This window comes from Cupressus sempervirens, chromosome 1 (assembly GCF_028749045.1).
Source record: "Cupressus sempervirens isolate cs-2001-9-10 chromosome 1, ASM2874904v1, whole genome shotgun sequence".
NCBI lineage: Eukaryota > Viridiplantae > Streptophyta > Pinopsida > Cupressales > Cupressaceae > Cupressus > Cupressus sempervirens.
The window spans coordinates 809,471,343-809,493,670 of record NC_143118.1 but is presented as its reverse complement, the minus strand read 5'-3'; the positions used below and the strand labels follow the sequence as shown (position 1 = coordinate 809,493,670).

Here is a 22,328-nt window from a genome sequence, read left to right as displayed (position 1 = left end):
ATAATTTACCCCATAATTAGTTACACTATGTATCCAATCATTAAGCATTATGGACACATCCCTATGTCTTTGGATTTGATCTAAAAAAATTCTAGCTCATAGGGGATTTGACATCTACAACCGAAGTAACTTTTCTTAAAAACAAGGAATCTAGATTATGTAAAGCACGAATGTATTCTGCCATTGGTTTCAAGGATAGCTTCAACTCCCTTTTGTCTTTTCAATCCTTCCAAATTTTGTAGGAGATTCTTTTGTTGTTGGAATCAAAGACCTTCAAATCAGCCACTATTGTAGCTAGAGTCAAATCTTATTTTTTCACCTTGAAATCTTGCAAAGTGATCTCATCGCGTTCTTTATCAACAATTGGTTTGTATATATCTGGAACCCAACACCCAATGTCTTCATTGACCTCCAACATGGCTTCTACCTTGGGCTTTTTGCTTTTGGATCAAACCATTTTGGAGCATTTGAAGCACTTTTACCCTGGTTTGATATTGGAATCAACTCATGTTTGTTTGTCTCCCCCTCCCACAACTCCAATTGAATTGTCCATATCTAGTTCCTTGACAAATCACGGGTATCTTCCACCAAGTCTATGTTTATTGCGATTGGGGTATCCTTTGCCTTCTAGATATTCTTCTTTCAGCACCTAGAGCAACCTTTGCAATGGGTCGAGCTTGAGTCAGGGTTTATTCCTATGTAGGAGAGTCAGCTTCTAATTCAGGTTCGCTTGCATAGGGACATTGAACAACTCCATTAGTAAAAACTGGTGGAGGTTCTGAACTTCAAGTCGTTACCTCCCCTTGGGGCACATATATAGCTTCTACTAATCTCTCGACTTTGCTTTCCCTTAGTTCTTTTGATCACGTTGAAGGTTTTAAGTTGTAAATTATCTTCTTCTTTCTTGTTCTAGTCTCTTTCAGGTATGGGAAGTCCTTCAACCTACTCTAGATAGGTAGGGTATATCACCTCTTCATTATATGCTTCTTCAACCCCCTCAACATTCATTTACAGTTCGAGCGCAACAATCTACCTAAAGGTGAATCTAGACCAGAGTCTTCTCCTAACTTTGAACTCGTCCATACAATCAGACCAATAATCCTCCAATTTTAAGGTTCATGCATAAATCTTGAATCCACCTCAAAATGGGTTTGTACGAAACCCTTACTATGAAACTTTATCCTGGCTTGGTAGGGCTTTAAGTTCAAAATTTTTAATCCAGTGTCGAGATTCAAAACATCCTAAGCTAATTTAGAATGATAGTTGCCAAGTTCAATAGGGAAAGCATAACCAAAACCTTTCCTCGACTTAAGTTCTCTCTCAAAACCTCCTAGCCTAAAGTAAGTAATTTAGAAAATTGTATAAAGAAGTACTCTTAAACCATAATCAACTATATCGCCTCTTTAGACAACCTTTGATTTTTTTTCCCGTCTAGTTCAAACACCAATTGTGCTAGGAACACATCGTGAACTCTCTTTAAGCTCTTTTGATTCCCCTTCTGTTGTAGTAAAGGATGGTATTCATAGGATGGTCATATCTTCAATCCAGGGCTCATGCGATAAGTCTTCCCATTCTCTGCAACACAACAATATAGAATAGGTAGGATGTCATATAGAATCTGACCATTCCTATAGCTTGAGATAGTTCTTCATGAAGCTTGTCAACGGTCACCTCTACCCAATCTGTCTATTTTCCCCCAGTATTACTTGGATGAAAAAGTACATCCAATCTTCCCACAAAAAGCATGTTGCTTCCCCTTTATCCTACTAAGGAAGACAAAAATGTCTCTCACCTCCTTAATCAAATGTTCCCTTGTCATTTGTCGCAGTAAATGAGAATCTCCCTTTTTTGGTTTCAACAACCAATTCTTAGCAATAACACTACTGTAGTTCTTTTTCATAGAAAATTGATTATAGGAAAGATCAATAGTCCATTCCTCATAAATTCACATTTCTGTCATATCTATTCCCACACTCAAGTACCATCTCTGAACATGGTACTGCTCTAGAAACCTTGTAGTTCGAACTAGACCGCTTATGAACACCTTGTCCACCATAGACCTAGGCTTTGTGTTTTTAGATCTATCTACCACCCTTTCTATATTTTCATCAAGTAGTGTCATATCCCCTTACTCTAGAAGAAAACTGGATAAAGGGCAATTTTCTTTTCCTTGGGCAACTTAGGTCTAGATGAAGACATCTTGCTATTGGAATCCAACTCCATTTTTCTTGGAAGAAGGTGTTACTTACCTCGCTATGTCGTTTCCAAGCAATTGCAAAATGATAATGCAACAAAAATGATCATGATAGAATTTGGAAAGATTGTTCTAAACCACACTCGTGTGATGTTCCTTGCCAAATAACATAAACTTCACTGATTCGATGGCATGTCACCATCTTAGAAGATGATTTACTTCTTGTGCATATCATCCTTACTCCTCTACCACCCTTTCCAAAAACCATTAAATGCATGTCTTTTCATCTTTTGCACATTGATTAATGATGACTAGATTCTATGTGTCTATGGGTGATTTCTTTAACTTGAGGACCTTGAACCATGAAACAGGAATTTTGAAAGTTCAAGTTCACCCACCAGAAGATTTAAAGACAAAGTGCTTGGAGACTTACATTTCAAATCAATGACTCACTACAACTTTGTGAATTTTGAACTTTAAACTATGATGGACAAGGTTCAATGGTTCCACTTCTCTAAGAGCACTTTGTCACTGAAAATAGGAATGAGACTTTACACATAGTAAACTAGGGGGATTTTACATGTTTTGAACTGTGAAATTTGAACCTTGGATCTTGAGGTTCAATAGTTCAAGTTCAAAGGCTAGGACTCGATATGGTCGTGTCGAGCTCAGAGCAACTCTGAGCTTGAACTTTGAACTTTGTGAGTTCAAGTTCAAGGTTCAACAACTCAACAAAAATATCCCAACATTCCCATGCTTGCTTGACTTTTACAAGACAAAAACATGGGTAACACAACTAAAATGTAATTAATCCATTTGCACATTGATAAAAGGGGCAAACAAGGGGGCATCAAAAATTCATAGTACATAAATATGTTAGTAGCAACAAGCACAATTATTCTAAGTTGCCACCTTGGCGAAACAAAGTCGTAACAGAATAAGAATTGGCAGATTCATTAATTGAAGTGAATAATGTATAATGTTCACCATACAAATGTTGAGGCATCCATTTAACCCTCATAAATTTATAAATAGTAGAAATAACGATCTATAGTTACAAGGATTCAACATATGAAATGCTATGTTGGAGATTAAACGACTTATCATTATAGTTCATAAATAATAATGCTTTTGTTTAAAGTTGTTTCAAACACCTTTAGTTGGTTTTTCATATGGCTAAGTTTCACTTCTTGATTATTCTCTGTTTTTGCTTGTCAAGACTCAAAATCTTCAAAAAAAATTGAACAAAAAGTTGTTCAAGGGTTGTTTCAATATTCTTAGCATGTAAAATTAATATGAATATGGTAGAAAATGCATTTAGTTTTCTATTAGACCAAGATCATAACTAATGTCTAGATATTTTCTCTCAATCTATTTTGCATAGATGAAATTTCCTCGTCCCTCATTTTTCAGCTTTCTTCATTATGTATCTTATATATATATATATATATGGTAGAAAATGCATTTAGTTTTCTATTAGACCAAGATCATAACTAATGTCTAGATATTTTCTCTCAATCTATTTTGTATAGATGAAATTTCCTCGTCCCTCATTTTTCAGCTTTCTTCATTATGTATCTTTTATATATATATATATATATTTGGAAGATACCCAAATGATCATTGTATCTTACTTTTTCCTATTAATAATAGTAAAAGTCGCCAATACGAACAATTTGCATTCACTATAAACACGAGTTACAGAGCTAATATTTTAAAGTGCTACCAACTTTTCATCCTTTTTACCCACTTGAGATTTTAAAAAGCAAGAACCCAATTAATATCAATGCTTTGTCCGCCAACAACATCAATCCACATCTTTCCAACCTTGAATACCTAATATAAGGTCAAGCCATTAAGAAATGGGACTAGATATTAAAAGACAATTACACAGATTAAAACCCCTAGATGACAATCAATTTTGAGGATCGTGAGGGGCATTGAAGAACAAAAGCTCCTAGATTATTTGAGTGCAGACTCCTAATAATATGTTAGATAGATTCGAAGTGTGTTTTAAGTAATATTAAATCTTCAAAACAATGTTATAGAAACCATCATTAAATTTGCTTAGTGCAATGACAAAGGCTTCTCCAACTATAAACCCCACAAAAAAGGTTATTCAACCAGGGCTTGGTTGACAATGGAAGTGATTATATGATCCACATCAAAGGTAGTTATGACGAGAAGATGATGGAAACCAAATCTAATAGTTAGACGGTAATTAAAAAATAGAGGCTTTGTAAGCTTGTACACATATTAATAAAACTATGTCAATATGTAACCCTAGATCTCCAAAAACATTTTCTTACCATGACACTTGAACTTTTAGTTATATATCATGAACCTTAATTTTGTCCATGAATAGAGCTTTCCTTTATCTACGCACATTTTTGTATTGATTAGTAATGATGCTACCACATAGGGCACACCCTTGTATCCATTGGTTTTGGTTAGAAATTCTTTGTTCTTATGGAATTGATCTATTACAAAATTCCTAAGTTACCGATTCAGGATCGGGAACGGATTCTAGTTCGAGTTCGAGTTTGTGGGTTCAGGCAAAAACAAAATTCTCATCTAGGTTCGAGTGTGTGTGTGTGTGTGTGTGAGAGAGAGAGAGAGAGAGAGAGAGAGAGAGAGAGAGGGAGAGAGGTGCACAATTGCAAAACTTAGTCATTTCATAGTTTGAATATATGTTGCTTGATCCTTGTTTAATGCCAAATGTCAGACATAAATATTAAATACCCACTCATTAATCTATGTTCATCACTGTAAAAAAAAATCATACATTGAATTACTAAATTGCAAAATGAAATTTCAAACATAGAGTAGCTCATCAAATATTTAAGTTTAAAACATAATGATAAATGCCAAGTGTTTAATAGTTTACCAATGATCATAGTATAAAATGTCCTTCGAGGGTCAAATGGGTCATCGAACAATGAGGGATCAATGGCTTCATCCCCTGCTGCAACTATATCTAAATCCTCATCATTGGAACAAACAATCTCTACAACCTTCTCTTAAAACTTGCAAAATGGGCACACCAAAATGAGAGGTTAGATAAGTGAAATGTTTTTTATTAGGCTCCTTTTAGAGTTACATAAACAATAAATAATTTTAACTTGTTTTATTTCATTTTTTGGACCCTATTGCTGCAGGTCCTCCTGGGTTCATGCCAGCAAGGACCTGGACGGATCCACAATGCGAAATCTGGACCTTGCCCAGACCCGGACCCGGGCTCCAGAACACGAATCTGATAATGCAGCAAAATTTCATTACAATTCTTTTGTTCTAGAGAATCAGTGAAAACATGCATACAAGAAAGAATAATGGAAGGAACTTTGGCAGTTTTGAACCAGCACGCCAATGTCTGTTTTTGTGAACAGGTTATTTTGAAATCCCAATATTTGTGAAAACTTAATGGTTAGTTTTTCTCCTCACTCACATAAAACCAGTGCTTAATTTATTAAGTCAGCACGATACCACTCTAGATATAATGCAGATAAATATTGCATACTAGTTGAATGTAGTCTCAAAAGGTGGATCTTGGAGAGTAAGCTCAACTGCACATCAGTGGTGAATACGAAACTGAGACAAGATAACATGATGCAATTCTGTGATCCAAAGTCATACATATCATCCATTTCTTTTAGAGGAAAACATATCACAGCCTGAGTGCCTGGATAATGAAGGTAAATGTTCTATGCAGAGAAAAACAAGTTGAAATCTGGACAAGGGTAGGGTCTGTACATTTCATTGAACAACATATAAGATATACCCAATTGGTACCTCAGTTTGTGGTGACGGTGAACTTTAGAACTGCTTCATGCTTATCTTTACTTCCTATGTTATATGCCAGAAAGGACAAGATTACAGAAATATGAAAGGGAACACAAAACAAATCTGAAAGGTACAAGATATATCACCTATTCACCTCATGTACTACCACTTGAAATAATTCTTTGAAATCTGGAAGACAATTTTTTATATTCTGAAAGGTCAGAAGATTGAACTTGAGCCAACGCTGCTCTAAAATGTCGCATTGATACATCTTGACTATCAATGTTCTCCTGAAAAAAAAGTATGCACATCAGATTCGCTAGAAAGCAAAAGCCCAACTATTCAAAATGAACCAATAATCTCAATGTGTCAGGAATTAAGAGCCATTACTTTTGTACTTCAATAAATCTGAGAACTGATTTTTTTAAATGCTTTTGTCAGAAACAAGAAAAGAACAAGCAACTAAATCATAATGGCTGAATAACTTATTTGCATTTTGTATTGTGTAGAATGTCATTAACCTCCAACGCAGAAAGCGCTGCTTCATGGCATACTGCAGCAATATCAGCACCAGTGTAGCCATCTGTAAGAGAAGCAAGCTCTGAATTTCTTACATCACATGCACAGGGCATCTTGCGCATGTGAATATCAAAAATTTCTTGCCGGTCAGCTTGGTCTGGTGGCCCAACATATACTAGTCGATCAAAGCGTCCTGCATACAATGTGTCCATACACAAAAGTATAGGCCAGGGACATTGACCAAAGCTTCAAGTTCACAATAGTAAAGAACAAAACAATACCTGGACGCAAAAGTGCTGCATCTATCTTATCCGGGCGATTGGTAGCAGCAATCACAATCACTCCAACCCTTGGAGATAAACCTGCACCTCGCAAAATACATTAATACGGAGTTTTAAAATGACAATAGACATATAAATGGGAGTAAAGGCAATTCAAAGGATGATATCCAACATGCATTTGAGATTTGTCAAGTGGCCTTTATGCAACTATATAAATATCTCTAGTTTTATTTTTATGAGAACAATAAGCACTGCTGTCTTATATGTAGTAACTCTCACAGATATAAGCTAACATTTTTTTTGAAATTTAACAACCTAAATAACAATAAATTATAATGAACACTGCCATACAAAGAGGAAAAAGGAGAAGGGCAAGAAAAAACATATTGAGAATGCTAGAACTCCTCAAGATTATATCCCACAAATGTTATTTACAAACTAAAATAATTGGCAACATACAATCTAATGGTACTTCTAACTCATCATGTGATTCTATTTTAGATGCATTATTGAAATCGATGTATTTTACATTCTAATTCACATAGAAGATCTCCAAATTGCAACTCAAGTTTGTTTCCAACTCAAATACACTAGATTAATATTCAATCCCAAGGATGTAAACTATAAGAAGATAATTATTTGTGTCAGCGATTTGGTATTATGCTAGTTCAAAACAGTAAAGTTTCACATTTTGATTTAGGAACACACATAACATATAAAAAGTTCAAATTTTGAATTTACATATTCATTCTATAACATTGTTAAAACCACACACAGAATCACTAGGTTAATATTGAATCTTGTGAATGTAAATCATTAGAGGACAATTATTTGTGGGAGAAGTTCAAATATTATGTTAGTTCAAAACAGGGGTTGCATATTTAGGGACAGCTACCACAAACACTAAGTTCCGAGTTTTGAATTTATACATTCCTGGCCAAACCCCCTTCCTCCTCACCCCCACCCCACTACGTTGCCATCTGTTCAGCATCTCCAACATCACTAAGGCCATCAGATCTATGGACAGCAACAGAACTGCGGATAAGGAAGGGTTCTAGGCGGAATTCTTCAAGCTTGTCATTATAGTTTTGGGCCCCTTCCCCACTAATCTCATTGGTGATGTGTTCTGGTTTTCCCCCTTCTTGGTCACGGCATATCATTCATCCAATTCACAAGGCTGGGCCAGCCTTAGATCCCAACAATTACAAGACCATTATGGCTTGACACACATTCTCCATGCTATATGCTACTATGTTGCACACTACTCTATCCAGAGAGCTGGATCGACGCCATCTTAGGGAAAGGGGGCAAGCTCGTTTTAGGGCAGACTTTCAGACTATGAACCACATTTTGATGCTGCGAGCTATCATTGAGAAGGTCAGGCACCACTCAACAAAAGTTTATTGTTGATTCATAGACTTTTGCAAAGCATTTGATTCTGTGCCTCAGGCGTCCTTGTTCCAGAAACTCAGGGACTTAGGGATTTCTCAAACATTTTTGACAACCATCATGAGACTATATGAGGGTGTGGTGGACAGATTCAATACTCAACACGGCTTCTCGGATCCCATACAGAGCACCATTGGGGTGAAATTGTAATGATCCCATCTTTTGGCCTTCACGTTCTCCAAAGTCTAAGTGGAGGATAAGAAGAAATTAAATTAATTTCTTATGAAGTCATTCAATTTAAAGGTGACTTTGTATTTAATTAATTTAATTATTAATTACAAGGGAGTAGCTTCTAGGGTATGTATTAATTATTGGAAGGACGGAAGCCTCTCGATTTAATTAATTATTGCCAGGGAGGAGTTTCTAGAGAATGCATTAATTATTGGAAGGAGGAAGCTTCTAGCCCTTGCAATTAATTAATGTTTTAGTTCCTTCCAGAAGGATGAAGAAAAGGATAAATAGGGCTGAAAGTCTCATTGCTGATTTGGATGATTATAACTTGCATTTGATAAGAGCTTGGATGTGTGAATCACACTCTTTTTTGGCAATAGGGGATGTTCATTCTCTGTTGTAACATTCTAGACGTCATTCCCTTAGGGTTTGGCCTTTTGAATACATCTCTTTGTACTTGATTGCAGCATTTTTAGAATTAATATAATTTCAGTAGTTGGTTCAGCTTTTGGGCATTCCTGGGTGTCCATTATAGAAATAGGGTTGTCCCCTTTCCCCTACCTTATTTGGCATTTATATTGACAAGCTTGAGACTTTCTTCGAGAACACTTCCTCTAGGACGATGGGTGCCTCCTACGTCAGACCTAGATTTCCATCCTAATTTTCACGAATGACATGGTTATTTTAGCATCCTCTCCGGAGGGTCTTCAGCAATTGTTGGATGCCCTGGCCTCCTTCTGTGACTTGCAGCAGCTAGTAGCTAACTTAGACAAGATCAGAGTAATCATCTTCAAATGTTTCAAGACCTCTCACATCCACTTCTTCCAGGGCATGAAGGTTGAGATGTTTTCATACACATATTTGGGGGTCAAGTTTTTTCGACCTCATTTCAACGTGAAACTTGCCATGCAATCCTACATCAACAAGGGGTTTGACTCCCTCACATTGCTTGTGTGAAAGTGCTTCTAACATCATTTTTAGCATACCTCATCCAAGATGGCTTCTTTGATACTCTGATTAGGCTAACGATACTTTACAGTTCTATTTTTGGGGGGCATTCTCTCCTTAAGTCAAATTGGGCTTCGGTGGAGACAGTCCAGACCCTTCTTCTCAGGCGTATCATTAGATGTCACTAGTCTATTGAAAGATCCTTGATGGATCTCTTCTGCTAATCTGCTGTAAATTTATATTTTTAAATTTGTTTTCTCTGTTTATTAAAATTTTCTTGCTGAGCTAGACAGAAGTTGCAAAAGGGTTTGACTGTTTTGTATTTTTGATGATTTTCAATAAGTAATAACAAAAGTACAATAACATGAACCAGTTCTGAAAATGTATTATGAATATATTTAAAACAAAGTCACTTCAAGCAGATTTTCCTAAATATACGCCTAATAAGTAACCAGATGAAGATTTATAATCATATCCAAATGAATACAACCATGGACAAAGCCAACCTGAAGGCGTGAATGAGAAATATGAGCCCAGAAAGAAGTTATGGCCAGATTCCAGCTCTTCAAGTGCTGTACATGGAAAAGAATATGGCTGTTAGGCGCGGCCATATAGCTGCAAAGTGTCCACACGTGGATAAAATGTCCAAACCCCAGCTAAAACTCTGACTCAATACTACGTTCCCTTGAAGAAACAATGCACAATCTCCAAGATGCTTCTCACTGCTAAGAATCCAAACCACTGTTTTGGGGCTATGTCCCAAACAGGCAAAACAAGAGGGTTTGGCATCCCAAATGCTGAAAGCTCAATCAAAGCCCAAAACCCAAATCCAAAATGTAATATGTCAATAATACCTTCGAACTTTGTCTTCATCTCCTTATAACCCACCAAACTTAGCTCAAACCCTAAAAGTGTCTCCATGTGGTGTTGGGTTATGAAATAATATATTTCTCATTTTTAAAGTGGTTAAGTATCCAGAAAATGACCTTTTTTCCAATAGAAAGAAATCCGTTCACCGAAATGCTCTGAGTCAAAAGAGAAATATTTAGAAAAGTTCAAGACCTTTCCAATGAGCTATTACACCAAGGGATAAGCAATCCAAATAATGCCAAAAACCCCTTATTACTCCAAAATGGCTATAACTTAGCCTTATTTAATTATTAAACGCTAACTTAGGAAATATAAAAAATATAACCCAAATAGCCACAAAATGCCCAACTAACATCACAAACCATAAAATCATCCTATCACCTGTCTGTGACTGAAGTCGGAAATCAAGGATCCACTGGCAGTCTAATCCCTAAAATCTAGGGATGCTCCTAAAACTTAGGAAACAAGCCCTGTCCCTCTGAAATTGAACCCAAAGAGTAATCTCATGGAGATCCAACCTTGGGCAAAATCATACCTACTAAATAGTAGGAACTACCTCCTAAAAACAAGGAACGTCTCCCAATTGATCAATAACTGCCAGAACATCAAGTCCCCAACACTGAATAACCATACTGGGTCTCTATCCAACCCTGTCAGCCTACAAGACCCCATAATAAGCTGACTCACATGTCTCCGCTAGACTGAGCTAAAAGAGGGGACATGACATCTATACGTCAAAGTATTATTCTAGCCGAGTTTGTAGCACACCCTCTTAGACTTGGGGCCATCTTCGACCTAGTTTGGTTCCTCCATCGTCATCAATGATTCGTGGACTCTGCTGAGGGACATAGATACTCTTATTTGGCATATCAGTCTTCGGAGGAAATTGCGGGTGTCGACCCCACAAATCGGGCCCGACATTGGTTTGTTGAGGTTTATGCGTTGCTAAGGTCAATGTGGATCGAGATTGACCGCCTTCCTCCTTTTCAATGCTCTCTGGATGCGCTTTCTCATCTCATCCGCTCTTGTCAGAAGTTGAAAAGGCATGTTAGGACGGACATCTACAGGTAGTATCTTCGTATGACTTGGACTAACTCCCCAGGTGAGTAGTGGTTGAAGATGGCCTTCAACGCGGAGCATTTTCTTGACTTAGAGGATGGGATTATCGTGCAGCCCTCTTAACGCTCTTGACGTTGGACTTGTGTTCCACATCTCCTTAGGGTCGTTGAGGGTGGGCTCTCACTAGCTTCGTATCCAAACAGATCACTTGATGGCTAGGGAGGATCGGATTTGTCTACTTCGTGACTTAGTGGAGATGGAGACACACTTTATATTCTAGTGCCCCATTTACTATGAGATTAGAGGGAGGTTCCATTGTCTTTTAAGAGGGTGTTTGTCTCTCTCCTCCTTTGAATATACCGATCAGCAGTGCCTGGCCTATACCTTCAGTATACCATGAGACTTTGGGACTGCATCATGCAGATTCAGTCCCCCTCAAGACAGACCACGTATCAACTCATCACCTCCTTCTCAATGGCCCCCCTGGCTCGAGGTACCAAGCAATTTCTTGGTCTTCCTACCCCTAAGCACAGCGGGTCTATGGGGCCTCGCAGAAGTTATTCGCGACATCACCCCTCCATCTCAAGCAACTCCCAGTAGCAACAACAGACTTCCTCTCACCCGAGGTTGTATCCTTCAATTCTAGACTTCTTTTCCATGGTGGGGGATGCTTAGCCTGTTGCTGGTAGTTACCACTAGTTTTTCCTTTTTAGTTTCTTTTGGTTGTTAGTTTTGTTCTATCTCTGGGTATCATTTAGTGCACCTATTGTTGGCTGGCTTCTTTGGTTGTATCTTGATAATCCCCTTAGACCCTCTCTATGGTCTCTTGTTGGATATTAATAAATTTATCTTATCTAACACATTGTAAAATTAGACTTAATAAACTATCCAAGTAACAATGAAAATTGTGAGTACTCAAAGTTTGATCTACACAATGAGGAAAACACGAGTAAACTTGCGACTGAGTCTCTACCAGAACTCAATGGAACTTGGCAAGGCTAGGCAAACCATTACTTGAACTAGCCACTGATTCAACAACGCTGCAAAACAAGACCCACCTATGGAGTGAACATTGCAAAAGCACAAGGTTTGCAAGCATAAAATTCCTTATATGTAATTCAGTCACTCGTTTTTGGCTTTATAAAGGATCATTTCAAAGGGGTACAAGGTTAATATACATATTGACTCAAATACACAACATTAGTATTGGATCCCATGAATAGAAGCATACACAACAACTGAGAGAGAGGACCATCATTAGTGACAAAAGTTGATAATGTTATTCTATTTCACAAGGCATTGCACATTTTAGGACAACCTTCACATATGAGAAGTTCAAGTTTCGATTTTTACACATTGACTCTAAATATATGAGAAACTAAAAACTAAAAACAAATTAGGCTGAAATTTCCTATTGGGGGAGAAACAATGAATGTACTCAATGATTTCGACTTAAACCAAAGTTAATTTGCTTGTCAGTCTAATTTACTCTCTACATCACCATATATAGTCAAACAATTAAATCAAGTCAACACTTGCACCAATGTCAAACTTTTTGTTTCCCACCCAAACTACTGGAGGTACAAACTCCCTAACTACCTTACTTGATGAATGAAATTAGCCTACTAGATCATTTTTTAGGCATGTATATCTAAAAACCATATCAATGTAATGACCACTACCAATATCAGTGATGAGCTATCAAGCAACTCACTTCAGTCATGAGTCACAAGTACGAGGGTAACCCAGGTAACTTTAAGTAATAAGCTAGAAAGAACATATTGGGTAACTCGAGTAACAAATGAACTCTACCTTCCAATAATATCGAGAACAAAGGGTATTCTATATGCTGGCCTTTCTTAACAAGCACTTAAAAAGGATCTCCAAATGAGTTATACATGGCAAGTGAAATCAAGAAACAGAACTTCTATTGACATCCACAAATCATCAATGTAGGTTCAATGTGAAACAATGAATACAGCAAATTACAACAGCTTTCCAGGGTTGCTAAATGGAACTAACATGAAATAAGGATTTCCAAACTAAATTAGGATGTACAATAACAAATAAGTCAAGAGGAGAAAATATGATCTCCGAGAGACTCCATTAGACTCTATATTGGCCCATTCATGGAAAAATAGAATTTCGGAATATATATATATATATTTGGAAGGCTTGGCTATACAACATTTTTTTCACATAGATGTCACTGCAAAGCATCTTTGAGGAAGGGTAGTCTTGTATTGTTCAAGCCTCAAGGTATCTTCCATGTGAGAGGAACCATCTACTAAACTGCACCAGCTAGTGTACACAGCTAATTCTGCATCGTAACCAAGAGAAGAGTGTGCAAGAGGGATGTGTTACTCAAAAATACTAACCGCTGTAAAGTTGGAAATACAAAATATTAATGTGGCTTCAAAGAAAGAAAATGTGCTTTTCCCACATCCAATATGCTAATTATGTTGGAATCTTTTGCCATTGCACCAAAAGCTCGAGCACTCAAAGCCCGATAAAAATACCAGATTTAACCCGATCCATGGGAGGCGGTTAAGCCATGTCACGAATGTCCAAGGAGGTGCTGACCATCAAGTCAACAATCTCCCCCACAACACTGATTCCGCCTTCAGCACCCACTGAAAGGAGACTCGAACCCATGACCCAAGGCTCTAATACAAAATTGTTGGAATCATTTGCCATTGCACCAAAAGCTCTAACTGTCAATGCCCAATACAAATGCTAGATTTAACCCAATCCATGGGATGCGGTTAAGCCATGTCACAAATCACCTAGGAGGTGCTGACCACCAAGTCAACAAATTAGTGCAAATAAAAATGACAGTTGATGAGATCTATGCTAATTGTAATACTCTTGAACTCGGAATTGAGAATTCTACAATTTCATAGGTGGGAGCTTGCTGATGTGACAAAGATAATTAATAAAATGCTTTGTGTGATTTGAAAGTATGTGTTAGCAAAAGTGCAGAAGCTGACTGTTGCAATTCAGAATGGGGAAAGTTTTGCCAATGATTATGTTGAGATGTTTCTGATTGCTGCTGTTATCAACACTTGAGGACAAACTGAATTTCTAGGTACAGATGAACCAAGGTCACAAAGGTTGACAGTCCTTCAGTATGTGCAAAAAAGACATCTGGCAAGCTGAAGTTGACTAATCAATGCATTGGCTACAGTGGGAAGACGGTAGATTGATTTAATAGGAGAACAGTCATTTCAGCACATTATGCACACAGATGTTCCATTTCGTTAAGAATCACAGTCATTTCATTTTATAATACTTACGCCCCTAACATGGAGAATAATAAGCATACTAAAGAACTTGCTAGAGACAATCGACTCTTCCCAAAAGATTATTCATTTCTCACTACAATCAGTTTTCTGTCAACATTCTTGGGATTTTTGTTTACTGGATATGTAGAAAGTATTAGGCCTTCAGCATTTGCAGGGATATGGTTGTTCCTCCAGCAGCTCAGAGTGTTCCCTTGATAGACAGGATTTTCATGAGCCAATAGTTTCAAAACCACCCACTAGTGATTGTAAACCCACTAGTGATTGTAAACAAGGTCACCGGGAGACGGGGAGACTTTGAGGTCTCCGGTACTGGTACTGGTACCGGTACGGCAATTTTTCAAATAGGAGACGGGGGTACTTGGAGACGGCAATTTTTTTTTTTTTTTTAAAATAAATTTTTAATAGTTTAAACTTAAAGAGTCTAATACTAAAAGTAAATACAAAATTTCAAAATTTCAAAATAGTAATACCGTAAGACTAAAAGACTAAAGTAAATAATAAATTAATAATACTAGTGTTGTCACATTAAAAATTAAAATAGATTCATAGAGTCAAACTGTCAAAGATTATAATAATAATAAGCAGTCAGATACAGAAGTACATTACTGAAATAGATTTTAAAACCTGACAAATTGGCATTGCTACAAAAAATTTGTGAAAATTATTGAATTATTCAACATCAATGCATGCATAGAGACACACTTAGGACTTCTATTTTCTAACTAAGAGTTAGGATTGCTTAGTTTAAAAGGGAGTAAATCATTTTGTAATAGTGTTTTTTTTCCAGTTACACAGATTCAACTAACAAAGATTCCTATATTGGTACTAGGATATTGCCAACAGCAGATAAACAGGTACGAATAACAAATACGACTTATACATCAAACTGAAACATGATATCCTCTTGAAAAAACAGAAATATGGGACCAAATACATTCATGTTAACATACATAAAACCTCTAGTCTATCACTGTTATCGCTGAGTCTTTATCAGCAAATAGATGCTTGGTTTTCATGAGGAATAATACTATTATCAAGCATTTGCATATCAGATTTCTGTAACATATGTAATACTATCTTCTAATGCACTAACAACAGTTTTTGCACCCTAATTCCTCAGCCGCATAAATTTATGTGATTTGGGATCTTTACTGCAATCCTATACAGCTTCCAATATGTTGTCTTAGACTTGTATTGTGTTCTTGTAGGTCACATACATCACCAAGCAGTTGTTACGGAATTCATATAGTACCTTAGATTTTTGCATTAAAAACATTTAAATGAGGGCTAAAATATATAAAATTATTTAATATTATATTTTACATTTATATTTTATCAGGAGACTTCGGGGAGACTTCACTTTTTGGATTAGGAGACGGGGAGACTTCAGGAGACTTCGTCATGAAGTCTCCAACCTTTTTTGAGGTCTCCGGAGACGCGAAAAGTCTCCGAGACGCGTCTCGGTCTCCGAGACGCCACTTTTAGGGGGGAGACGGGTCTCCTGGTAACCATGATTGTAAACTAATCATACATGTCTCAGTGCCAGCTACAGTACAGCTACAACTCAATGACTACATCTGACTGCAGACACAGTGATGGAAAATGATCCACATGTTCATAAAGAATTCGTGACAAGAACTTCTTGACATAAATTATTCTGTAGCAGATACAGCCTGATTGTAGGAGACCAAAATAGAACTTGTTTAAGGGACTGATTCTTTTGATAATTGATAAACATTGTCATTATTCTAATCTGGTCTACGGCCAGATCCAGACTCAGGACACAACCCTGACATCCTGGGTACCCTGCAGGTTCACCCAGCGCATGGCCCTAACATCTCAGGTACTCTAAAGGCACATCCTAAACATAACCTCAGGATAGTTGGAACAGAAGGTAGTGGCTATCCAGCCACGAAAACTGTTTTTCTCATACAACCTTTCACTGCTTTTCAAAAATAAACTGTCTTTCCCTTGGCATGGTAAACGCTTTTCATGGCTGCATGGCCATTGCTGGGACAGAAGGGCCATACCCTGGGCAAACCCAGCTGGGACCCATCCCGTCCAGAACAGCAACAGGGACCTAAACTGAAGAACCCAATGATTTAATTATGAACTGTTGTGCCAGCTAAGTGAGCATTTCCTCCACCTGAAGAAACAAGGAGGTGCCTTTAAGGCCTGAAATGAGCCAGGTCAAAATCTAAAAAAGATTGTTTAAGTTGCCATATTCGCTGGTTGAGCATGGAAATCGAAAGTCGATTCGCTCGACATTTGAATTTGGTTCAAATTCATATCAAATTATGTTTTTGTCTGGAAGATTTCTTGTGAAATTACCACATGGGAACCTGGTTGAATGAGAGGCAAATTTGATGGACTTTTAAACTGTCTGGGAGAGTTGGAAACAAATTTGTCTGACTTTCGGCAAACGAAGGTTTTCTTTTTTATTAAAGTATTTTAATATTGTTTTTTTCTCTTTCCTAAACCTGAAGTCATTATACTGCATTTGCAATACATGGCATTCCAAGGAAAACGTGGGTATGTAAGGAAAAATGACAGGCATCTACAGAAAACACAGGCTCATCCACGGCATATGTAGAAAAATGCAGGCTCACATGGTTCATACCACGCAATCCAAATATTGAAGCACACTTTGACTGGTCACAATTCCTGCAAAGCTTGGGAGAAATTAATGAAGTTTAATGAAACCTAAAGAATTTCAGAAGAAAAAGAGTTGTCTTTAGTTTCATCTGCCTGGCAGCTCCGAGACCATACACGACAATGAGAATACTGCTCGCTATTCACGGTATAAAACTATTTGAAACTAAACAAATATAAAGGAGTCTAACCAAGTCTAGTGAATTGTTAAAACTACTTGTAACAAGCAACATTAATGAGCACCAATAGATTTTTCAACACTTATGCTATGTCACATGGCTTGTGTTTGTGTTGAAATTCAGCGAAGAAAAATTTGGAAGAAATTTGTCTATTAATAAATTTTATAACAAAAACTGTGATTAAATTCAATTACTATTTTTATTTACATATATTATGTTTTTGAATTAAAACTATTAAAATTTACAAGTATATAGAAATTATTAGAAGTTAGACAAATTTAAAATAAAATCAACCTAAATATTATAAATATAATATAAATAATAGTTTACAAAAATGCTATTATAGCCCTGGTGTGATGGTTAAAATATAGTGTTGCTGTCACCACCAACATTCAAATGCACTCTTGAGCATTTGCCTCACAAGCATTATGCCTCTACTAGACCATTAAACTCACGGATTTGGACACTTTTCGTTAATGCTGAGGAGACCATCCCTATTTGTAGCCTGCGTGTTTTAACTGAAACATTGATATGGTGGTGTATTTTGACATTTTGTTATGTCATTAAAACTAAATCGTTAGTATATGTCGTGGTGTATTTTGCAAAGTTGCTTTAATATTAGCATAGTGGTGTATGAACTTATTTGCTGCAGCATATTTTTACATGTGTAATTTTAAATAAATTAATATTAACGTGTACGAACGAACCCAAAACGAACCCGAACCCAGCCCCCAAAAAAATTTGAACGAATGTCAAACCCTTATCTCAAACCCACATCCAAACCGGGATCCGACCTGGCAACTTAGAAAGTTGTTATTACACAATTCAGCATTCCAAGCTCACATACTTGCACAATGTAGGAGCTAGTGAGTTCTTGTCTAGCAAACATTAAAAGCAAGTTGAACCAGGCACTGCAGGACCAAGAGATGTAAATCTTCAAAGCCAATGCAGAAGAGATCTAATCTAGTATCTTTTTTGGGGAAGCCCAAAATATGATTTCTATTTAGAGATAATGCATAAATTATCAAAAGCATTTCCCAAAACTATGTACAAACTATTGAGCAGAAATGTGGAAACAGTTCATTTTTACCATCCATTTCGACGAGTAATTGGGTCATAACCCTGTCAGCAACAGATACTCCATCACTTCTTTGTTCACGTGCTACAGCTAACCCATCTATCTCATCAAAGAAAATGATGGCAGGAGATGCTGCCCTTGCTTTTGCAAATAATGACCTTACAGCTTTTTCAGATTCACCAACCCATTTGCTAAGAAGTTCTGGGCCTTTCACAGCCAGGAAATTAAGACCTGACTCTGAAGCTACAGCACGAGCCATAAGTGTTTTACTGCAACCTGGGGGACCGAACATCAATACACCAGAAGGGGGATGAGTCCCAATTCGTAAAAAAGCATCCTGATGCTTTTGAGGCCACTCCACAGCCTCCTTTAATTGCTGTTTTACTTCAGCTTGCCCCCCAATATCACACCAGCCCACCTTGGGTATTTCCAATATAACCTGACAATGAGAGAAAAACTAGAATTAAGTTTGAATATTCTTATTTTGAAGTTTGAACCATAGAATTGAGACAAAGTTAAGTATATCTTCTTTACAAGAAAGACATAACTACTATAGATCAAGGAGTCCTGCTCCCATTCTGCATTTACCAGCAATAAAGCATAAATAACATAATAATTCCCTCTTCAAGAAACATTGACATGCTAGGAAACCATCCTTTCTTGCTTTTGCAAACAGCAATATAACTTCACACTTTTGGTGCGTTAAATTTAAAATTAAAAATGCTTATTATTTGACTTACATGTGTGAAATCAACTAGTGACAGTGATAGCTATAAAAGTTTATCATAAGCAATTTTTATTTTTATTTTATAAAAAGGCAAGCTAAGATTAAAATGTACCAGAATAATTTGCGAAGACATTTTAGGCAGTCCCATACAAATCAGAGGGTCAGTGGACCCAAGTTGAGTGCTATATTTACCTCTCGCATAGCACTTGGCCTCACTTTCATTTTTGCTCTTTCAAAATCATCCACTGTTATTTTCAGCAGCGAGGTATCCATTAATCTAGCTTTATTGTCCTCCGATACTTTATGACTTGCATCCATACACGTATCTTGAATGGAGATAGAATCCTCTAATTGCTTTTTATTATTATCTGAGCAAATACTTAAGTCTGAAAGAAGATCCGATACACACTGCAAAGAATCTGAGTAAGTCATACAACCTTGTGAATCACGAGTACTCGATTGCTTCGCAGTAGGATGCTCGTTTCCAGGAGCTTCCAGTTGTTGACTATAATTTTTATTAATATTGCAGGAACCCTGCATGCTTATATGTCGACGAAGAGCAGACATAGCAGCCTCATTACAAAGAGCACTTATGTCAGCACCAACGAAACCATGTGTGCTTGTTGCCAGAGACTGCAGATCTGCTTGAGTAAGGCAATGATTCATTTGGCAAAGAATGGCCTCAAATATTTCTATCCTTTGCCTCGGAGAGGGCACACCTGCAAAATTTTAATTTTATGTTAATTTATGCCAGATAATCTAAACCTGAAAATATATATCTCTACCTGTATCACTGTGAAACTTGCCTACAGAATCAAGGACTAATAGTCAAGGACTGATTTTGAAGATATGTTTGCCATTGATATCATGCCATAAAAGAACACATTTTCAAATTAGAATTCCAACTTTGCATCTCATTATTGATTTTAAGTTTTTTTAACCCAATTTTCCCAAACTGTCTTCAGGACCATACTTCAGTTATATAAAATATCATAAATAATAAATTAATCCTCTAGGTCAATGTAATGCATAACATGTGCTAAGTGTTCTTAAGATAGCTTTTGTCTCTCAATGAATAAATCAAGAAAAAGAATAAAACTAGTAATTAGGGTAAGCAATTAAACATAAAAGATTTTAATGTAATTCAAAATCCATTATAATGATGTTCTTGAGTCAGGTTAGAGGTAGTTTTGCAAAGGTTATTCTCCTCAGTTTGTAGGCTGAACTATCTATAATGTACAAGCTATGAGCTCTCTTCAAAGAACCAAATTAGCAAACACGAGAAGAACTATTTAAAAATCTAATGTTTTGGTTTAACAACTGATTTTGAAGAAAGGGACATCACATATACAACCACAAAAGAGCACATTTTCAAAGATAAAATTTCAACTCTGCATCTCATTATCAATTTCAAAACTTTTGTACACAATTTTCCCAAAATTTCATCAGGAAAATGCTTAAGTTATAAATTATTATAAATAATACATTAACATAATAATTTGGTAGTGTTAGTGTTCTGATATATTATAATAATAACGTGTTAGTGTTCTTAAGATAGTTTTAGGTTTTAGCCTCTCAATGAACAAATCAAGAAAAAAATAAACCTAGTGCTAAACAGGCTCAGTAATTAAACAAACAAGATTTTAATGTAATCGAATATCCATTGTAATGATGTTCATGAGTCTAACTAGAGGTAGTTTCGCGATGGTTATTCTCCTCAGTTTTGTAGGCTGAACTATTTAGTACAATCTATGAGCTCTCTGTAAAGAACCAAATGTAGAGAATATGAGAATAACTATTCAAGAATCTAATGTTTTGGTTTAGCCTCCTGTTTCTTTCCGCTCAGTCATATGCAGTTACATTTATCCCCAATTTCCATATTTACCACAATTAGTTTAATTTATACTTAAAATCTGGGTATTTTTTTACTAGCTGTGTTTTTATTGGCCATCTTAAGTACAGCTTTTTATATTTTAGTGTAGTCTAATACTCCAGCTTGTCATCTTTATGTTATCTTTTATTAGATAGTGGGTTGCCTAATGCCTTTGAAAGACCAAAGTGCCTCCTAGCATGTAATGATCAATTAACCTTGCACGAATCAATATTTGGGTTTATATTAAGAATATAAAAGGGAAATCATTGAGCCACTCTCACTATTTTATAAATTTATACCAATAGGAAGGGTTAATTTTTAAAGATATGGAGTAAAAATTCAAATGCATAAAGAATGGCAGCCATCTGTTCTGACGTATATTCTTTCCACCAACTGCTATCATAATTTTATCACATCTAGAAGTAAAGGATTCAAACATCAAATGCAACAGCTGGATATCTTCATCTTAATGTACTAACTTTCCTATTTAGTTTTCAATGTTAAAAAGTGAGGTTGCAAAATTTTAGCTCCAATTAATCATTTTTTCTATTATGTAATTTCTATTGATTCCTTGCACTCTCAAAACAAGTTGTACATGTTCAATGGTCTTTAAAATGTCATTTAGCCACTACACATCATCTCACCTTTATTTCTTCCTCCTATAGCATCTTTTCTCTCTACATTAAGGCGTAGACTTTAGTCTATTTTGACTCTTATATGGTATTAAAACTTCATATCTACATGGGCCTTTTCAATTTGGACACGTTTTTGCAGGAGTTTTTGTTAGGTGCATTTTGATGCAAAATGGACCTCACAATTGAGTTTAGAACACCCAAAAACAAATAAATCAATATAAAACTCAAGAGTTTTGATGTCAGAAAACTTTGATGATAGGCTTTCAATTAAATATAATTATTTTTGTAAGATATTACTTAGAGGGCAGTCCTATAGACTGAAGCCCACAATCCCCTCTAACCTGTTGGGACTTATTGAAGGTGGGTGTTGTCAGTATATTGTCATTGATGTCACATTTGGTTTGGAGGTCTGACATTATTCCAGTATGACTTGGTCCGAATAAAAATTTTGGTCTGGTCCTATCCACAAATAATGACAGTACGATGGCAATCGTGTCCCATTTGATTCTTGGCATTTGGGAAAATTATTTTGGTTTTGGTTGATGTCTCCGGATTGGTAAGAGTTATTTTGGCAGTAGCATGTAGAGGATTTTAGATTTACTCCTCTT

General features: G+C 36.4%; 1 protein-coding gene across 2 annotated transcripts in view; it reads right to left on the bottom strand.

The window, feature by feature from the left end:
* Positions 1-5,255: 5,255 nt before the first annotated feature.
* Positions 5,256-22,328, bottom strand: part of CIP111 (Cam interacting protein 111) — a 104,229-nt gene continuing 87,156 nt past the window's right edge. Inside the window, exons 7-12 of one of the 2 annotated variants that reach the window (XM_089790337.1) lie at positions 19,405-19,931; positions 18,498-18,924; positions 6,775-6,855; positions 6,496-6,686; positions 6,129-6,264; positions 5,256-6,037 (exon numbers count right to left, since the gene is read on the bottom strand). In XM_089790337.1, the coding sequence (XP_089646463.1) occupies positions 6,130-6,264; positions 6,496-6,686; positions 6,775-6,855; positions 18,498-18,924; positions 19,405-19,931 (1,361 nt within the window). In that variant the 3' untranslated portion in view covers positions 5,256-6,037; position 6,129. Of the gene's footprint in view, positions 6,265-6,495; positions 6,687-6,774; positions 6,856-18,497; positions 18,925-19,404; positions 19,932-22,328 lie in introns of both variants that reach the window. The other variant, XM_089790336.1, reaches the window with a different exon arrangement.